A 20,815-nucleotide genomic window follows, 5' to 3' on the forward strand; every position below is an offset into this window, starting at 1 on the left:
AATCTGCCTACCTCAACCTCTGAAAGTGCTGGGATTACAGGCGTTAGCCACTGCCTTACCCAGCCAATTTATTTTTTGTGAAAGAACTTCACCATGCCATCTTATTTTAATCCCCTGACAAGCCAATGAGGTAGATGATATGTTTCTTTCACAACTGTAGGAACTAAAGGGAAGCCACAGTAACTGGTAAGTAGTAGCATTCTTTTTTTTTTTTTTTTTTTTTTTTGATTAATTGAGGCCCAGGGAGGCAAGTTAACTTGCCCAAACTCACAAAACTGATTTGTTCCAGAGGCAAGACTAAAACTCCTGTCTTAGTGATATTTCCACTACCTCATTTTGCTTTGGAAAGGCACACAACCTTACCAGGTTATGATTCATTCAAACTAATAAATCCATAAGTATAAAGGGATGCATGTGTTAAGAGAACATTTTTTATTTTAAAACAAAAGTAGTCAAAACCACAAAGCCTAGGAATCCCTTGGGCATTTTTATTGTGTAATCTACTTTAGAAGTAGAGTTGCATCCTTGAAGTTTTGAGTCATATTGAAACTTAGCTACCTAAGTTTCATCCCAATTAAAAACTAGGTGCAAATGGAGTTATACACAATGCAGGTAAATGTATATACCTGTACTTGTAGATAACATTTTATACATGTTTTCCTGTTCTATACATGTTGCATTATAGTTTGTCTCCTCTGTAAGTGGAAACTAATTAGGACTTGGGCTTCATTATTTCCTTTTCTTGATACACCCTTTTTCCACTCCCTGGGTTGATCTGTACCTTTGGCATTAATATCTCAGAACAATTTTCTGTAGGTTATCCTTATGCAGCTTTTATGGCATAATGGATTACTGGCACAATTCACATGGAGTTTCGGATATCCACTGGCTATAAATTCCTTTTTTTTTTTTTTTTTTGACATAGGGTCTCGCTCTGTCACCCAGGCTGAAGTGCAATGGCATGTGATCTCACCTTACTGCAACCTTTGCCTCCCGGGCCCAAGCAATTCTCCTGCCTCAGTCTCCTGAGTAGCTGGGACTACAGGTGCACACCACCACGCTCGGCTATTTTTTTTTTTTTTTTTTTTGGTAGAGACAGGGTCTCACAATGTTGCCTAGGCTGCTCTTGAACTCCTGAGCTTCAGGCAGTCCGCATGCCTCAGCTTCCCAAGGTGCTGGGATTACAGGCGTGAGTCACCACGTCTGACCCACTCTATAAATTCCTAATGTAATACAGCTATAGTAATGAAACTGTAAGCTGTGCTAAATTTTTGCAACATTTATTTAATATTCCTGGGACCACTGAAATGGCAGTAAACTGCTTATATATTAAAGTGGATTTGGGGGCTGAGTGTGGTGGCTCATGCCTGTAATCCCATCACTTTGGGTGGTCGAAGTGGGAGGATCACTTGAAGCCAGGACTTCAAGACCAACCTGGGAAACAAAGCAAGAGTCTGTCTCTACAAAAAATTTTAGAAATTAGCTGGGTAGAGTGGTATGTATTTGTAGTCTTAGCTACTTGGGAGGCTAAGATGGGAGGATCACTTGAGCCCGGGAGGTCAAGGCTGCAGTGAGCTGTGATCCCACTGCACTCCAGCCTGGGCGACACAATGAGACCCTGTTTTAAGAAAAGAAGATGAATTTGGAGAAAAAGTAGATTTAATTTTTTGGACAGCTTCAATCTATTAAATTAGACCTTTAGAAATTAAAAAGTTGATTTATTCTTTTAAAGTCATACATTAATTTGGCTAACATTGAGGACCTGCTTTATACTAGACATTTTTTAGGTTTTGAGATTATGGATAAGAAAAGATTATCTTTTCTCTGAAGCAGCTCACGTATTTTCCTCCTCCTTCATTCTTGCTCCCCTTCTTTTTATCTCCAAACTTCCCATTCCAGTTAGTTACTGATTCCTCCCCAATATTTCAATAAAGTTTCTTGTAATCCAATGCCTAGAATCTTTTTCTAACATTTGCTCCAGTAATGAGTAGTAGTCAGCTCCAGTAATGAAAAGCTCATTATCTTTACCTGGCTTCCCCCTAAAAGCAGAGAGAGCTTGACGCAGAGGCTTGGGAGCAGAGGTAGTTTAAGTGGAAGCAAGAGTGAGGGACAAAGGAAATGATCAATGCAGGGAGTGAAAAAGCAGTGAAATGGGAAAGGAGGAAAAGCCAATATTTGGATGCATTATTGAGTTGGCCAATGCTCAGACAACTGGTTTAATCCTGCTGTAGCCTCTGAAGAGCCTTATGAAATATTACTGAGAACTATCCAGCTGGGGACTGAACAGTGGAAGAATTTATTCAGCAGCTCCCTCACTATCTGTATGTTTTAATTGGTTCTTTTAAAATTATTATTTTATTGATATTTTCTCTTTGGTGAGACATTGTTCTCAGTCTTTCCTTAGTTCTTAGGCATGGTATCCCCTTGAGCATGGACTATTGTTTCCTGTGTCTTAGTCTGTCTCATAATTTTTTGTTGAAAAGTGAACATATAAAATCATGTGGCAACTCTGGAAATTAGATATTTTCCGTTCCCCAGGGTGATTGTTTGTTATAGTTTGCTTATTTATTGACTTTTTGGGCTAATTATATAAAGTGTGTATTCTTTGTTAGAAACCACTGAAGCCTCTGGTAGGTTTGCTTAGTGGGCAGCTAATGATTGAACAATGATTTAATTTAAATACTTTGAACCAATAAGCCTTGAGCTTTTGCTGCTGGTCATTGTGTGAATTGGGATATGCTTTCAACAACATTGATCTAGGCAGATGACCATTATGCCTTATCTTTCTCTTCCTGCTTGTGCAGAACCTCAAGGCTAAGCAAGAGGTGAGAGATTAGGAACTTCTTAAGTCTTTCATAGGCCTATGCATAGCCTGGAACATGCACATATCCTTTTTTATGACCCATGTCTTTCTAGATTTTACATTGCAACTTTTCAAAGCCCCCGTGGGCATGTCATTGTCCATTAAAAAATTATTATGGTTATTATTTTGAGATCTCTGTTACTCAGACTGCAGTGCAGGTGTGATCACTACTCACTACAGCCTCGACCTCTTGGGCTCAAGCAATCTTGCCACTTCAACCTCCTGAGTAGCTTTGACCGCAGGCATACACTACCTCACCTGGCTATTTTTTATTTTTATTTTTTCTAGAGATGGGGTCTCACTATGTTGCTCAGGCTAGTCTCGAACTCTTGGACTCAAGTCATCCTCCAGCCTCAGTCTCCCAAAGTTCTGGGATTATAGGAATGAGCCACCAAGCCTAGGGTGTTCTTCGATTTTATTTAATTAATTATTTTTGTTTTACCAAGTGTTTTGGTCAGCCTCCTGTTAATTTCAGCTTGTCACACTGCTTCAGGTCACCATAATCTTAAACTATTTGAGATGATTATTTTTGACAAATTCCCCAATAGTGGTGTTATTTTCACAGAATGAACTTTAAGTCAGAACAAACTAAGACAGATTTTGAGTATAGCGCTTATAGGACATATTAAACTGGATGGCAATTTTCTGGGGGTAGGGCCTTGTGAAACTTCAACCACATTCTGCCTTCTCTAGTGGCTGCTAAGCTGTTGATTTTCACAGCTGTTGTAGCTTTGTGACTGTGGGTTTTCAGTGTTACTGCAGAGATGGAGATGGTGCTTTGATTAGGCTACCTTAATATACCAAAAAGGTCACTGTTCTTACAGAGATTCAGTCTTTTTAAAATTAAATAAAGAGTATTCAGATTGCTAAGCCCTTTGTTAATTTAAAGAATATTTGCAATACATTTATCTGGCAAAAGACTCGTTTCCAGAATACATAAAGAAATCTTATAGTTTAGTAATAAGACAACTCAGTTATAAAATGGGCAAGAGATTTGAATAGACCCTTCTTGGAAAAAAGATATGCAAATGCTCAATAAATATATAAGACATTCATATCATTAATCACCAGGAAAATGCAAATTAAAACTAGTGAGATTCTATTACACACCCATTAGAATGACTAAAATGAAAATAAATAAATAATAACCAGGTGTTGGCAAGTATGTGGATCATCTGAAATTCTCCTGCAGAATGCAAAATGGTATAATCACGTTTGAAAAAAAAGGTCATTTATTTTATAAAGGATTGATAAAAACATTTTTTTAATACATATTTGTACATATTTATGGGATGCAGTGGGATATTTCAATACATGTATATAATGTGTAATGATCAAATCAGAGTAATTAGCATGACCTAAAATATTTATCATTTCTTTGTCTGGGGAACATTCAAAATCCTATTTTATAACTATTTGAATATATACAATAAAATATTGTTAACTATAGTCACACTGCATTGCAATAGAAAGTGGAACTTTTTCTTCTATCTAGCCATAATTTTGTATACATTAATTAACTCTTCTTTGTTTCTTTGAGACAGGCCTAACCAACTCCTCTTTATCCCCTGCTCCTCCCTACCCTTCCAAGCCTCTAGTAACCACTACTCTATTCTCTACTTCTATGAGATCAGCTTTTTTAGCTCCCACATATGAGTAAGAGCATGTGGTATTTATCTTTCTTGTCCCTGGCTTATTTTAGTTAACATAATGTTTTCAAGGCTCATCCATGTTGCCATGAATGCCAGGATTCATGCTTTTTAATTGCTGAATAGTATTTCACTGTGTATATATATTACATTTTCTTTCTCTTTCTTTCTTTCTTTTTCTTTCTTTCTTTCTTTCTTTCTTTCTTTCTTTCTTTCTTTCTTTCTTTCTTTCTTTCTCTTTCTTTCTTTCTTTCTTTTTTTGAGATGAAGTTTTGCTTTTGTTGTTCAGGCTGGAGTACAATGGTGTGATCTTGGCTCACTGCAACCTCTGTCTACTGTGTTCAAGTGATTCTTGAAACTAAACCACACATTCTCAGCCTCTCAAGTAGCTGGGATTACAGGCAAGCACCATCACACCTAGCTAATTTTGTATTTTTTTAGTAGAGATGGAGTTTTACCATGTTGGTCAGGCTGGTCTCAAACTCCTGACCTTAAGTGATCCACCCGCCTTGGCCTCCCAAAGTGCTGGGATTACAGGCGTGAGCCACTGCACATGACCCATTTTCTTTATTCATTTATATATTGATGAACACTGAGGTTGATTCCATATTTTGGCATTGTAAATAGGTACTGCAATAAAAATGATGTAGATCTCTCTTTGATATACTGCTTTTGTGATTCCAGAGAAATTGTAGCATTTGTTTTGATATTTCTGTGAAGAATGCCCGTTGCATTTTGCTAGAGATTGTACTGAAGTATAGATTGTTTTGGGTAGTATGTTCATTTTAACAATATTAACTTCTAAAATTCTTGAACATGGGATGTCTTTTCCTTATTTTTGTGCATCCTATTCACTTTCCTTCTTCAGTGTTTTATAGTTTTCCATGTGTAGATCTTTTACTTCCTTGGTTAAATTTATTCCTAGGTATTTTATTTTTTTGTAGCTATTGCAAATGTGATTGCTTTCTTTTTAAAAATTTTTATATTTTTAAGATACAGGGTCTCACTTTCACCCAGGCAGGAGTGCAATAGCATGATCATAGCTCAATGTAGCCTTGAACTCCTGGGCTCAATCAATCCTCTCGCCTCAGCCTCTCAAGTAGCTAGGACTACAGGCTTGCACCACCATGCATAGCTCATTTAAAGAATTTTTTGTGTGTGTGAAGACAGGGTCTCACTATGTTGCACAGGCTGATCTCAAACTCCTGACCTCAAGAAATCCTCCTGCCTTGGCCTCCCAATGCTTTGAGATTAAAGGCATGAGCCACTGCAACCCACTGTGATTGCTTTTTAAATTTCTTTTCTTTCTTTCTTTCTTTTTCTTTTTTCTTTTTTTTGAGACAGAGTCTCTCTCTGTTGCCCAGGCTGGAGTGCAGTGGCAGGATCTCGGCTCACTGCAATCTCTGCTTCCCGGGTTCAAGCGATTCTCCTGCTTCAGCCTCCCAAGTAGCTGGGACTACAGGTGCATGACACCATGCCTGGCTAATTTTTGTATTTTTAGTAGAGATGGGGTTTCACCATGTTGGCCAGGCTGGTCTCGAACTCCTGACCTCAAGTAATCTGCCCGCGTTGGCCTCCCAAAGTGCTTGGATTACAGGCATGAGCCACTGCACCTGGCTCTTGATTTCTTTTTAGCTAAATGTGGCACTCTGGTTATGTATACTTACCAATTTACCATGTAACCCATGCATTGGAGAAATGAAAACGTATGTCCTGAAGAGGCCTGTGCATGAATTTTCATCGAAACTTTATTCACAATGGTTAAAAACTGGAATAAACACTGATGTCCATGAAGAAATGATAAATAAACACATTGTGGTGTATTTACATAATGGAGTGTTACTTAGCAACAAAAACAGTAAATTACTGATACAAGCAATAACATGGATGAATTTTAAAACATTGTGCAGACCTAAATGAGTCTATTTTGTATGATTCTATTTTCATGAAACTCTCGAAAAGTATCGTGATGAAAAACAGGTGTCTACACTAATTAATTAATCTTGTTCATATTCTACATCATTCCCTTAAAGTTCAAAATGCCTAAAAAGCACTATCCAACTACATTCTATAATGTGTAAGGGAAAGGTGAAGTGAAGAAATTGTGGAAGACACATACATAAGTAAGGTGATGGAGAGAGGACCCTGAAAGCTGGACTGAAAAATATTGACATAGTGGCAGAGTGGACGGGGATGGGGAGGATAAAATGATGAGTTCACATTGTTTGGAGTGATGTAGTGAATTTTAAGATGATAAGGAATTGAATGTGTCACACATGACAAGCATTTCTAGGTTATGTATGGATTTTTTGTAGTCTAGAAGTCATCCACTTCACTTATTTATCTAAAATACATGAGTCTTTTCCAGGACTTTTCTCAGCACAAGGGACAAATATATGGGAACCTGGAACTTGTTTCAAGAAGAGCTGTGAATTTGTGCTTGTTCTTTTTTTTTTTTTTTTTTGAGATGGAGTCTTGCTCTGGCACCTAGGCTCCCAGGCTGGAGTTCAGTGACGTGATCTCGGCTCACTGCAACCTCCACCTCCCAGGTTCAAGTGATTCTCCCGTCTCAACCCCCAAGTAGATGGGACTACAGGCACCCGCCACCACACCTGGCTAATTTTTGTATTTTTAGTAAAGATGGGATTTCACCAAGTTGGCCAGGCTGGTCTCAAACTCCTGACCTCAGGTGATCTGCCTGCCTCAGCATCCCAAAGTACTAGGATTACAGACGTGAGCCACCACACCCGGCTGCTTGTTCATATTTTTGAATGGAATTTGTGTGCATTATTTCATTTGTTCATTTGATTCTAAAGTGAGGACAGTATTTCCTACTTTTATGTAGTTGGGAACAGTAAATGGAAATGTTTGTGGAAAGTTTCTCATAAAATTTCAAGGCCTTTTGTAGATATAGTGTTTTAAAGGCCCAGAGTCTGGAGAAAAGAAGAGATAGGTACAAATAATGAAAAGGGAGACTAGATGCAACTTCTTCCTTATTCCATGCCTTTATTTTCAAAATACTATAAATGTTGAACATTGTAGTATTTGTGGTTTCTGAAATTTTGAGATAATTTTAAGAAGAGGAATAATTAATAACTGTTCCTTCCTTGGCTCAACTAATATTTAGGAAATACTAGTAGGTGTGGAAGAGCAACACAATAAATGTTTTTATTTAATTTCCCTGAGCATAACAGAGAGCAGATGGGGAATTCTGGGCCTGCCCTTTTTTACTACTAGCCAAGGAAAGCAGAAAAAAATCAATTGTTTTCCAGATATGGAGCCAGTTTTGTGTTCTCGTTGCTGATGTACTGTGAAAGGATTTGAAGGGTGTGCATGCACTTGTCACATTCATGTGGCTTAGATTTGTAGTGGAAAATGTGATTCTAGGTTGTCAAAATTGTGAGAAGCCATGGTAACCTGGTCTGTGTAAAAATGTCAATATTGTTATTATTACTATTTTCAGTGATTTGTTCAAAAAATTAAGACTTAAAATTCTGAAAATAAGTATTTCTGAAAATAAGACAAAGATAAAATGCTAATAAAATTTTTGGCATATAATTTGTTTTAGCCAGATGCTTGAACTTATTGTATTGTATTTTTGCTTAACTATGACAGCTTTTCATTAAAAGGACTCAGCGTGATTGCTTGCTTTGTCTCCATTTTCCTTGGTCTGAGAGCAAATACTTAGGCTCAGTAAGTCCATGCATATGATAGGTTTGAAAACTCAGGATGAGAAGGGTGATTAAACTAGGGAGAGAAAGAAGAAATCGGAAAAGGGAGCCAAAAATCAGCAACAAGCTTAAGCTTTCCTAGAATATGGTCTAACAGGTTGGCTTAGTTGGTAATATCAGTGCGCCTCAAAGTTAAAGAGTATATGAATGCCCTGGGGATTGTGTAAAAGTGTAATTTCTAATTTATTAAGTCTAGGGTAGGGCTTGGCAATATGCATTTCCTTCCACCTCCCAGGTGATGATGCTGCTGGCCTTAGAACCACTCTTGGAGTGCAACAAGGGTCAAAATTTGGGTTGGACCTTTTGGTGGGGACATATTTAAAACGTCTCAATAAAGATAACTTCTCAAAAGTATAGCTAAACATGATTTAATTTTATATCAACTTATACACTAAAATATATTCTAAAATTCAAAATCATTGACCAAAAATAAAAGCATTTGTTTGGCCATGTCACCCTGATTGTTTTCATTCATTGCTTTCTTAGGTTAGGTCTCTTTATAAATACTCTGTGAATAAGTTAAGTCTCTTCGTCTTCCAGATAGCATCCTAACACAGGCTGTCATCTGGTTAACATATAAAATGTTCAGGTGGTATCTGTATCATCATGGATAGGGCTCTGGAGAAGCAGACAGACTACTTGGCTTCTCTTTCCAGCTTTGCCACCCAGCTCTGGGACTTTGAACTCCACATGTATAAAATGGAAAGCTTCTAGTGTATTGCCCATAATAGGGGTTTAGGAAATGTGTAAGGAGACCCTCCTAAGAGTATAACTAAGTAGTTTCATGTCTTCCATGCTTTGAGTAGAGCAGGTCAAAGAGGAGAGGTGTTGAGGATAAAAAACATGTCCCATAACTTTTAAGGACTTTACTGAGATGCCCCATCCTTTCTTCTTGTGATTTTAGTTGTTCAAACTTTCTTCTACTGCATATCTAATCTTTTGTTTTATTTCATTAAATGCTAGTTGCAACCTGCTCAGAGCACTTACCTTTGGTTTTCTTTTATCTGCTCTTACAGAGGTGAGGAAATAGATCAAAGCATAGCATTATTGACCATTTTTCTTTTTACCCTTCCTTTGCAGATTATTCCTCTGCTGTTCAGAAATTTTCCCAGACGCTGCAGTCATTTCAGTTTGATTTCATTGGAGACACTCTGACTGATGATGAAATTAACATCGGTAAGTCTTCAGCTACATATGGTCATATACCTGTTGAGGCGACCCTGAGACCTTGTAGTCTTTTTCATTTGTGGATACAGAGCACTTGGACATGTTCATCCACTGTGATCCAATGCCAAGGCCCTGGGAGGTTGATTAGGAAGGATAAGGAAACTTTCCCTGCCAGTCCCATTTCCCCTTCACACGATAGCAATCAAAAGATACCCTTAAACTTCTACTGAGGTTTTTGACTCAGACCGTCTGTAAGCGACCTTTTCTTTAAAGCATATTTTCCTAAAGAATATATTAAAAGGGGATTTTTTGTGTTTATTTCCCAAAATAGTCAGAGTTAGATTCTTCTAAGGAACAAATTTCCCTAGAAAGTGTTAAATTAGCATTTGTATGTCTACAACTTGTCAGGAACAGGTTGCTTGGCATCTCTCTTGGGAACTGGATTTAAAAACTCACTCTTTTAGTTGTATAATCTTGGACAAGATATTTCTCTCTCTGAGTCTCATCTTATCCTCTGTAAAATGGGGTTAATATCTATCAAAGATGTTAAAAAGAGGAGGTTATATAGTAGAAGTCAAAAGAAATTTGTATTATTTGTTATGAAGGTAAAGAGGAGTGGTTAACAAACCCCTGGGCCCATTCCAGCTCACCACCTGCTTTTGTAAATAAAGTTTTATTGGAATATACCCATATTCATTTATTAAGCATTTTCTATGGGTATTTTGTGGCACAAGAGTAGCACTGAGTAGTTAGTGACCATTATGTGAAAAACATTTATGTGTTTTCCCAGCACATTATTGGAATATACCCATATTCATTTATTAAGCATTTTCTATGGGTATTTTGTGGCACAAGAGTAGCACTGAGTAGTTAGTGACCATTATGGGAAAAGCATTTATGTGTTTTCCCAGCACATAAAGGAATGCCTGACATATAGTAGATGTTCAGTGAAATGTTGGTAAATGAATAATGGATACATTCAAATTTCATTATTACGAGAGCTATACTTCATTTAATATTTAGCTATTCTTGGAAATATAGCTTATTTCGATTTTTTACTATTATAAGTAATATTTCAGTGAACATTTTTTAGATTTAGATTGGTGACCGTTCTGGTTAAATGTGACTGTGTAACTAGTGAGTCAGATATTTGTATTTGTATTATTTTCTTATTCACTCCAGTTTATTTTACTTCAGTAAGTCTATCCAGGTCCAAGTGCATGACTTATTTAAAAGTTAACATTATGGACTCTGGAATCAAGTAACCCAAGTTTGAACTCTACCTCTACATCTTAATAGCTCTGTAACCTTGGCAAGTAACTTCACCTCTCTAAGTGTTAATTTTTCTTATCTTGTAAAATGGGGATGAGATAATGCCGAGTGTGCACAGTGTTTAAATGAACGTTAGGTATTTCAACATTATTATTAATGTAAGATAATTTTGTACTTCTTTTTAAAAATAACTGCTACTTGCCTATCAGTTGGAAGATTGGGAGATACATGGTACATGAAATTACATAAATGGTTCCTTTTTCTGGTATGGGGGTCTGATTTTGAACAGGTGCCCATTTATACCAAAGCCACCAACAGATCTGAGACTTTTCTCATGTCTTCCTTTATGTTGAACTTTGAGCCTTAATTCTCTTAACCCCATGAACCTCACTGCAAATGTCAATGAGTGCTATGCAGAAAAAAAGGTGTGTGAGCCTGAGCATAATGACTTATAAACAAAAGAAAAATGACTCCTTGGTGATGCCAGGTTCCTGTGGGGGTCTGTGGGACTCCATCAGAGCTGCTGATTATGACATCTTTGCTGCTTTTTTAAAAAAGAAAGAAAGACAGGGTCTTGCTCTGTTTACCTAGACTGGTCTTGAACTCCTGGGCTCAAGCTATCCTCCCACCACCTTGGTCTCCCAAAGCTCTGTGATTACAGGCATCAGCCACCACACTCGGTCTTTTTTTTTTTTTTTTTAGATGGAGTCTCGCTCTGTCCCCCAGGCTGGAGATCAGTGGGCTCACTGCAGCCTCTGCCTCCTGAGTTCAACTGATTCTCCTGCCTGAGCCTCCCGAGTAGCTGGGATTACAAGCACTCGCCACCATGCCTGGCTAACTCTTGTATTTTTAATAGAGACATGGTTTCATCATGTTGGCCAGGCTGGTCTCAAACACCTGACCTCAAGTGATCCAACCCACCTTGGCCTCCAAAGTGTTGAGATTACAGGCATGAGCCACAGTGCCCGACCTTTTTGCTGCTTAATGTATGATTTATAATAACTCTTTAACTCAGTGATAATTTGCCTGCCAATTTCAGAAGCTCCTACTTATCATTTGACCACTGCTTTTAGGGGTGATGACTTAATGAACTGACTTTCGTTATTGAGGACTTAAGAGAGGTTTTGAAAATTCATTGGCCTGTCATGGTCATTGTCCTTGTTGAATCTTATTTCGAAAGCTGGGAATTGTGGTGGTAGTGAGAGGAAGAGCCAGTACTCAAACAGCTGAGGCTGAGGCTCTCTGGAGGCTTTGAGAAAAAGTCTTGGGGACCCTACTGGGAGGCTATTGTTAGGAAAGAGCAGTTGCTTTGGAAGCTGAGAATGCAGAATGTGCCATGCCCTCCTATTGCCAATACTGCTGGCCCTGAGTCAACACATCTTGTTTCACTGGAAAAAAAATTGCTTAAAGCCACTTTGGATGGAATTGTGATACCCTTTTGGATTTCACATTATATGTGCAGAGGGCCTTCTCATTAAAAATTTTTCATTATTGGCTCCAAAAGGTCACTCAGTAGCATTGACCTCATTGTAGGTACTCGTTATTTAGCAGAAATGACAGTGCTTCCTAGAGCTCATGGAGAAAGCCTGAGGATTCTGAAGAGTTCCTGCCCCTGATGATCTGCTCTAGGACTTACCGTGAATAGTTTATGTCTAACAGGGACAAGTGGGAGGCCGTGTGTCATTGATCTGACCATGACTTCTTTCACTGCTTTAGAGTTAGATATCTGTGCCTTCAATTGGCATTGCCTTGTCTTTACCTCTATGTCTCTGTAACCAAAGGAAATCCCAGGTGTCTAAGAAGTCTTGGGTCTCCTTAGATTTGAGTTTTATTTGTTAGCTATGGGATCTTGGCAACATTAATTGAGCTTGTTGAGCATCTGTTTCCCTCATCAGTATAGTGGGGGAGTATTAATCCACCTCACAAGGTCATGAGGAGCAAATCAGATAATACTTATATCAGAGAGTGTCTGTAAATCATTTAGCTCAGTGTCTGGCATATAGCTGGTGCTCAATAATGCATTGTTATTGACTCTACTAGGAACATTGTAGAAGGTAATTTGTGGAAAACAGTGTTGGTTTGAAATTATATATTTCCCAAATTAACCAAAGGAAAATGTAGGATTGTAAAATGTCCGTGTTGGCAGGGACCTTAAATAGTATTTAGTTCATTATTTCTCATATAACTTCATATCCAAGTCACCTGAGGATCTTTTTTATCCCGTCACAGGACCTACCTTATACCTAAAGAATCAGAATCTCTATAGCAGAGCCCAGGACCTTGATTTTTACATAGTCTTTATAACATCAGCGAGCATTTTGTAACCCCAGGACAGATCTCAAACTTTTCCAAACTGTCCTCCTTGGATCTTCAGTGTCTCCCATCTTTCATGATCAAATGAAACAGCGGTTTATATTGGGCTTTCATGTAAGAATTTGCTTGAAAAATGGGATTTGTAGATTAAACGAGAGAAGCAGACACTTTTAGAGTGCTCCCAAATAGCAGGTGTCATTGTAAGCACTTTATATAAACTAATGAGATAAAGAGAGACAGAATAGTAGCAAGTTTATCCCTCAATTCAACAGATGGGGAAACCGAGATCCAGAGGTAGGGACGTGATTGTTGAAGTTCCCACACAGCTACATAGTACCAGATTTGCCACTAGAACCTGAATCTCCTAAGGCCCAATTGATTCATTCAGTAACATTTTATTGAGCATTTGCTATAAAGCTTGTCCTCATGGACTTCCCAATCATACAGGTTTTAGCATAGGCAAATGGCTTGCAATGTCACCATAGCACCATGAACTAGAAAGAGGCTCGTTTTCCACATAGGCTTAAGAGAATCTGCTTACTTTTTTTTTTTTTGTGATGTAGTCTCACTCTTGTCACCCAGGCTGGAGTGCAGTGGCGTGATCTCGACTCACCACAACCTCTGCCTCCCGGGTTCAAGAGATTCTCCTGCCTTGGCCTCCTGAGTAGCTGGGATTACAGGCATGTGTCACTATGCCTGGCTACTTTTTTATTTTTAGTAGAGACTGGGTTTCACCATGTTGGCCCGGCTGGCCTCAAACTCCTGACCTCAGGTGATCCACCTGCCCTGGCCTCACAAAGTGCTAGGATTACAGGCATGAACCACCGCACCTGGCCAGCTTACTCTTTTCTCAGGATCCCTTATATGTATTTTTATTCATTAGTAAATAGGTAGAGCGTGTCCGCTAAATGACATAAATAAGGGATTCAGAGACATAGAACACATCTTACTTCCCTCAAGGTGCTCATAGTCCATTAAAGGAGGCAGATAAGTAAATAGACAATAGCAACACAATGCGATAAGAACTACGGTAGAGGTCAGCACGTGGTAGCCCCTAATTCAGACTGGTGTGTATATGTGTTGGGGGACAGGATGATGGGGAGAATAAACAAGGAAGCCTTCTCAGAGAAGTGATATCTGAGTCAGTTCCAGGGTTAAGGTGAAACAAGGCAGGTGGCTAGGGTTCAGATATAAGGAAGCACTTACTCTCAGGGTTGTGCAAGTACAGGCTGGCACTTGAGAGTGAATATACCTCCTTAAAGTTTGCAACCTATGTACCTGGGGATTATTTGGTGAGGATCTTCAGAGGGCCTCGTATTTTAACCTCAAATTTCAGTCTTGTCATCACCGGAGCATGGCATCCATCAGGTGAACCCTGATAGAGTAGTTCTTTTCTTCTGTGCATCTACCTTGCTACATCTTTTCCAGAAAATGTCACCCATTGGGTTTTAGTGGGTTGTTTGTTTATGCCTGGAGGAATGAAAGTGATGTTCTAAATCTCAGACTGTAAATCACATTTCCACTCCAGTTATCCTAACATATTTGAAGAAACACCTTTGTGGGGCAAGAAGATTGATTTAAGGTCAGACTTCTAGTTAGAAAGTTCCATCAGCCACCCATTACTGGTTTCTGAGAGATGAGGGTTCAACATTGTCAGTCCCCCAATCCTGATTTTTGTTTAATGTGAATGTTATTCATTGCTAAACAACTCACAGAAGATCATAAACCTCTTGTTTGAGATAAAGAAGGGACTAAGAAATAGACTCTTGAGGGCTTTTTTTTTTTTTTTTTTTTCTATAAAACCAGTTGAAGTATCCTTTGAGAAGTGGTGGCAAATGTCAGTTGTTTTAGAGTCCTGGAGGTCAGGCATCTTAAAAGAGGAATGGCTAAAATGAAAAAAGAATCACTAATATAAAAGATTGTATTTAAGTAAAGAGCCAGGAGTTGAATTCTAAAGGTTCAGTGATTTTCATGAGATTGGTGGGGGAAAAATCTTTTGGTTATACATCTTGAAGCTCTTAAGCTTATATGTCAGTGCGGTTGGTGACGTTCACAATATTGCTTATCGTTCATATAGGGGCATGCACGAACCAAATATTTTGCCAGACTTTCTTAGTGCAGGCAATGGTTTTTCTGGGGAAAGTTCTAGCCTAATGCACCTTCTGCTGTGGTGATAAGCCCTTAGAGGTTTATATCAAGTTATTGGGCTTGAGTTCATAGGGCTTCTCACATCTCGAGGAAAAGAGAAAACGCAAGGTAATCAGAAGTCTCTTTTGGGATCTGGGCCATCAGGTTTTAGTTCTCCATGACTGGAAGTCACATGAGAAGAAGATAATTGGGCTGGGTACGGTGCCTTATGCCTGTAATCTCAGCACTTTGAAAGGCAAATGTGAGTGGATCACTTGAGCCTAGGAGCTGATTCTAAATGCTTTCAGGGAAGCATCATATTAAAACATAAAAACCTATGTATAAATGAGAAAATACTTAAAATGGCAGTGGCCAACTTATTACTGGTCATTTTCAAAAGTGGAAGACTTGATGACATTTTATTACCAGAAGAATAATGCAACTGAAAAATACATGAGATTTATGTGGCATTTAAAACAAAAGAAATCAATCCAAAAAATATTTTACAAAAAATCTGTAATCAAAATAACCCTATTTTCAAAGAAGAGTGAATATTATATTTATAAAAATTGATAAACACAACCTTTATGAAGAAAAAAGTCTTCAGATATAATAATTCTGACATAATATACCATGAATATAGCAAGCTTATAGTTAGAATATACCAAGAATATATCAATCATATCAAGGAAAGCTGGGCTCAGTGATACATACCTGTAATCCCAGGTACTCAGGAGGCTGAGGTGGGGGGATTGATTGAACAACCCCTAGCCACCCAAAAGAATATCAAATAAAGAGATTGAGAAATCTTAATAAAACATACTATGGAAAGCAAGAACATTGATCGTTCTCTAAGAACTTCCTGTATAGCATTCAATTTCTGAAATATGTACATTGGTAACGTTTAGCCCATGCAAGCTAGGGAAGTCTGAACATCTCTTTTGATTTCACGGTACTTCCTATGCAACTCAGATGATAAAAGAAAAAGCACCAAAACGATGCACCGGACAATTAAGGAAGTTATTGTCATAGGGAGAACCTTTATTAATGAGGAACATCTCAAAGAAATGGAAGAAAATTGGGATATTATAGAGGCAGATAAACAAGGGGGTCATCTGCAAGTCTTATGGGAGACATGAAGAAGGATAGAGATTGATGTTATATATGAGGTGGTCTTTGCAGTCTAGCCATTTTTCAGAACACAGAAGGATGTGGGATTTCTTAACACTGGCTGCTTTCCTGGAGCCCTGGTCTCAGGTCCACACTCAGTGGTCCGGGATTCACAAAGCAGGGCACAACGCAGTGTCCTTTCAAAGCTCCCAGGCCCTCTGAGGTTCCACTGGGGAATTTGAGTGAAGAAGATGGCACCCATGCAGAGTGAGGAGACTGCTGAACAAGAGCCCCCTATTCTCATGGGCTTTTTATACCTTTTTGCTTATTTCCCTTCTGACTGATCTGGAGACTGACTGCTGGTTAAGTGCCAGTCAGGGTCAAGTAAGTGGTACAAAATGATTGCAAGATGTTCCTGACTATTGGTTGAGAGATCTAGTGAAGTGAATGTCATTTTCTCAGGAGTATTATTTGGTAGGCCCAGGCTTCAGGCCTGTCTGCCATTTACTCTTTCTCCCTCATTAAGGTCTCTTGGACTCCAGTAATCTTTCACTCTGAGCTCTCTTCTCTATCCTGTTCCTCCCACCATATTTCGTCCATAGCAACGACCCTTATATCTTGGCTCACTTTTCTTCATGGGGATATGGTAGGATTTAGAAACATGGTCTTGGATTTGGCTGGACCTGAGTTCAGACTCTGACCTGTTCATTTACTGGCTACATGATCTTAGGCAGTTTTCATTAAAAAAAATAATAATTGAGTTTATTGGTATCTTTGCATTATAATATAAACATACTTTATTATAAAAATATGGAAATGAACAAAAATATTATTATTAGCTGCCATATACTGAGTACCTACTGTGTGCCTACTGCTTTGTGTACACTATCCAGTTCTCAGAGCAATTTTAAGGAGGTAGAATGACGATAATGGAGGTTAAGAAAACTTGCCCAGGATCACATAGCTAATAAGTAGCTTAAGTGAGATTTTTTTTTTTTTTTTTTTTAATCAAGATCTGGCTCTGTCACCCAGGCTGGAGTGTAGTGGCAGGATCGTGGCTCACTGCAGCCTCGACCTCCCAGGCTCATTTGATTTTCCCATCTGAGCCTCCTGAGTAGCTGGGATGCACACCTCACCTGGCTAATTTTTGTCGCTTTTTTTTTTTTTTTTAGATGGAGTCTTGCTCTGTCACCCAGGCTGGAGTGCAGAGGCACAATCTCAGTTTACTGCAACCTCTACCTCCCAGATTCAAGCGATTCTCCTGCCTCAGCCTCCTGGGTAGGTGGAATTACAGGTGCTCACCACCACCCCTGGCTAATTTTTGTGTTTTTGGTAGAGATGGGGTTTCACCATGTCGGCCAGGCTGGTCTCAAACTCCTGACCTCAAGTGATCCACATGCCTCGGCCTCCCAAAGTGCTGGGATTGCAGGTGTGAGCCACAGTGCCTGGCCCTAATTGTTGTAGCTTTTTTTGTAGAGATGGATTTCATCATGTTGCCCAGACTGGTATTGAACTCCTGAGCTCAAGCGATCTGCCCACCTCAGCTTTCCAAAGTGATGGGATTACAGGCATGAGCCACCATGCCCAGCTTTAAGTAGAACTTTAAATCATTTCATTTTTGACTTTAAAATTTACACATGTATACACTCCATAAAGAATCACAAGTATTTTGATGCATTTTTTTCTTGGCTTTTTTGGGGGTCGAAACACAATTTTCTGCATATAGCTGTACTTGCGTACAATTGTTGTGTACAGATTTTTATATTCTGCTTTTTTTTAAAATAGTGTTACACTCTAGCTATTTTGTCATGTTCAGAAAATTTTGTGTAATTTCCTTTTTAATAGCTTCAATAATAGTTCATTAAGTGGACATATTTAATAATTCCCCAATCATTGGGCATTTTGTGTGTTTTCAATTATTCATCATCAGTAATAATGTTGAATGCCTACCTTTGGATATAAAGGTTTATCCCCATGTATTCATAATTAGTTCTTTTTGTTTGTTTGTTTTTTGTAGAGATGGGGGTCCCACTTTGTTGCCATCAGGCGTTCGAGCAATCTTCCTGCCTTGGCCTCCCAAAGTGTTGAGATTACAGGTGTTTTCCACCATGACTATCCCATGATTAGGTTTTAGGTATGGTCTCCCAGATATGAATTTACAATGTAAAAGGGTATAGATAATTTTAAGCTGTTTGATCCACATTGTCAATTTTTATTAGAAATTTACAATTTTTTGGAAGACAGTACATAACACTGTAATTTATATGACCTTGCTAAATTAAACCTCAGTTTTCTCATCACTAAAATTGTAATGATGAAAAATAAAACACTTGAGAAGCATCTACCATATTGCTTTTCCCATCTCACTTTTCTGAACTTTTTGTAATTTCTTCTTTGAAAATTTTCCAAGGATAATGTTCTCTTGCTGTGATCTTTGTTAAAAAGAAAATTCTTGGACTGCTAAACATTATTGAGGAATATTGCGGTAAGTTTTCTAAGCCATGCTTTGTGGTGGTGTTTGTGGCAGGACATGTTGCTATTATTGATGATGGTGTTGTTGGTGGTTATGGTTATGCAGGGCTGTTTTCTTCCATTTCTTAGCCAATTTTCTTAGTCCCCAGTCCTAGTACCTGAAGAGAGGGCAAAAGGACTCCAATGACTTTGGCTCCTTAATGACTATTCTCTCCCACACTCTGTAATGGACAGTCTGATCTCACTAAAGCTTTTATTGCCTTCCCATTAATTCTACAGAACTGTTTGCAGGGTTAGTTTTTAGAAGATGCTGTAATTAATTATCCATGATATTTGGTTAAAAATAGATCTCTAAGAGGCCTTATAGGACCTCAAGATTCTGAGTCAGAAATAACCCTTGTCCAAACCTTTCATTTTTGCCCTTTTCTTTTGTCTTTTTTTTCTTTTTCTTTTTCTTTTCTTTTTTTTTTTTTTTGAGATGAAGTTTCACTCTTGTCCCCCAGTCTGGAGTGCAGTGGCATAATATTGGCTCACTGCAACCTCTGCCTTCTGGGTTCAAGCAATTGTCCTGCCTCAGCCTCCTGAGTAGCTGGGATTACAGGTGTCCGCCTCCATGCTCGGCTAATTTTTGTATTTTTCGTAGAGACGGGGTCTCACGATGTTGGCCAGGCTGGTATTGAACGTCTGACCTCAGGTGATCCATCCTCCTTGGCCTCCCAAAGTTCTGGGATTACAGGTGTGAGCCACCGCGCCTGGTCTGCTTTTGCACTTTTCTTGATTCGCTATAGATATGACCAAGGGAGAGTGAATATGAGGATATTTGGGGAAGAAAGCACCATTTGTGGGGCCAGTTGGAGGGACAGTGAAAAACAATGTGACGTAGTGCTTTCGCTATGACTGGGGACTGTAGATAGAGCATTGAAATGGGGTCCTCTTTTGACTGTTCAGCTAGCTGTGTGACCTTGGACAAATCAGTTCCAATCTCTGGGCCTCAGTTTTCTCATGAATAAAATGAAGTAGTTGGACTAAAATAGATGATCTGTAAAAGTCTTAACATTTTTAGAAAGCAAGTGATTACAATCTTAGAATCAAGAGGCTATCTTGACTTTGCTAAATACTTCTTGCCCTGTGCCACATGCTTCTCTAGGCATTTGAAGTTTTCTGATCAAGCAATAAATGTACTCATAGGGCTTTTTCAGGCCAGATATTCAGCAGTGAGGTTTTTCTTGACTCAGCAACTTAATTTTAAAGTGATTTAACAATTACTGAAGCTGTCTGTTAATTGAAAGTAAGGCTCAAGAAGCTCTGACCAGGTTACCATGGTGGGAATGGTTGAAAAATGACCTCCAAAAATTTGATCTTTCATAAAAGCGGCAAAGACACTGGCAGAAATTTCCAAAATCAACTTTTTAAAAACTCCAGAAATGAACCAAAGTTTTGCAACAAAACAAGGCATGTTTATTAAATAAAAATGGCTGAATAGTTGAGAAAACACTGAGCTCTATGACATTTTAATTTGCCATGTTCCTATTCCTTTCTGCAGTTCCATAGTAGCTTTGAAAACTAATGTCTGTATAATCATGCAGTGTGTGCAAACCACTATTCTAGCAGCCATGGGTGAGGGTAGAATGGGTTTGAAGTTACTCAAAATTTGAGAAATATCACTCACAGGGCTTACGTGATTTGAGCTGACTCAGAGTTTACTCTTTAAATGGTTGTTGTTGTTGTTGTTTTACCAGTGCATTTTCTTTCTTTTGTTCTTTTTTTTTTTTGAGACAGAACTCCTGACCTCAAGCAATCCTCCTGCCTTGGCCTCTGAGATTAAAGGCATGAGTCACTGCAACACACTTGTGATTTTTTTAAAAAATTTCTTTTCTTTTCCTTCCTTCTTCCTTTCTTTCTTCTTTCTTTTCCTCTTTCCTTCCTTTCTCTTCCTTTCCCTTCCCTTCCCTTTGCTTCTCTTCTCTTCTCTTCTTTTCTCTCCCCTTCCCTCCTTCCTTCTTTCCTTCCTTCCCTTCCCCTTCCCCTCCTCCCTCCCTCCCTCCCTCCCTCCCTCCCTCCCTCCCTTCCTTCCTTCCTTCCTTCCTTCCTTCCTTCCTTCCTTCCTTCCT

At 38.7% G+C, this 20,815-nt stretch overlaps 1 protein-coding gene across 2 annotated transcripts in view; it reads left to right on the top strand.

The window, feature by feature from the left end:
- The window catches only part of OPHN1 (oligophrenin 1), a 366,891-nt gene that overhangs the window by 118,143 nt on the left and 227,933 nt on the right, over window positions 1–20,815 (top strand). For both annotated transcript variants that reach the window (XM_025373107.1, XM_025373108.1), the window contains exon 3: window positions 9,324–9,419. In XM_025373107.1, coding sequence (XP_025228892.1) covers window positions 9,324–9,419 — 96 coding nt within the window. The remainder of the gene's footprint in view (window positions 1–9,323; window positions 9,420–20,815) is intronic.

This window comes from Theropithecus gelada, chromosome X (genome assembly GCF_003255815.1).
Source record: "Theropithecus gelada isolate Dixy chromosome X, Tgel_1.0, whole genome shotgun sequence".
Classification (NCBI taxonomy): domain Eukaryota; kingdom Metazoa; phylum Chordata; class Mammalia; order Primates; family Cercopithecidae; genus Theropithecus; species Theropithecus gelada.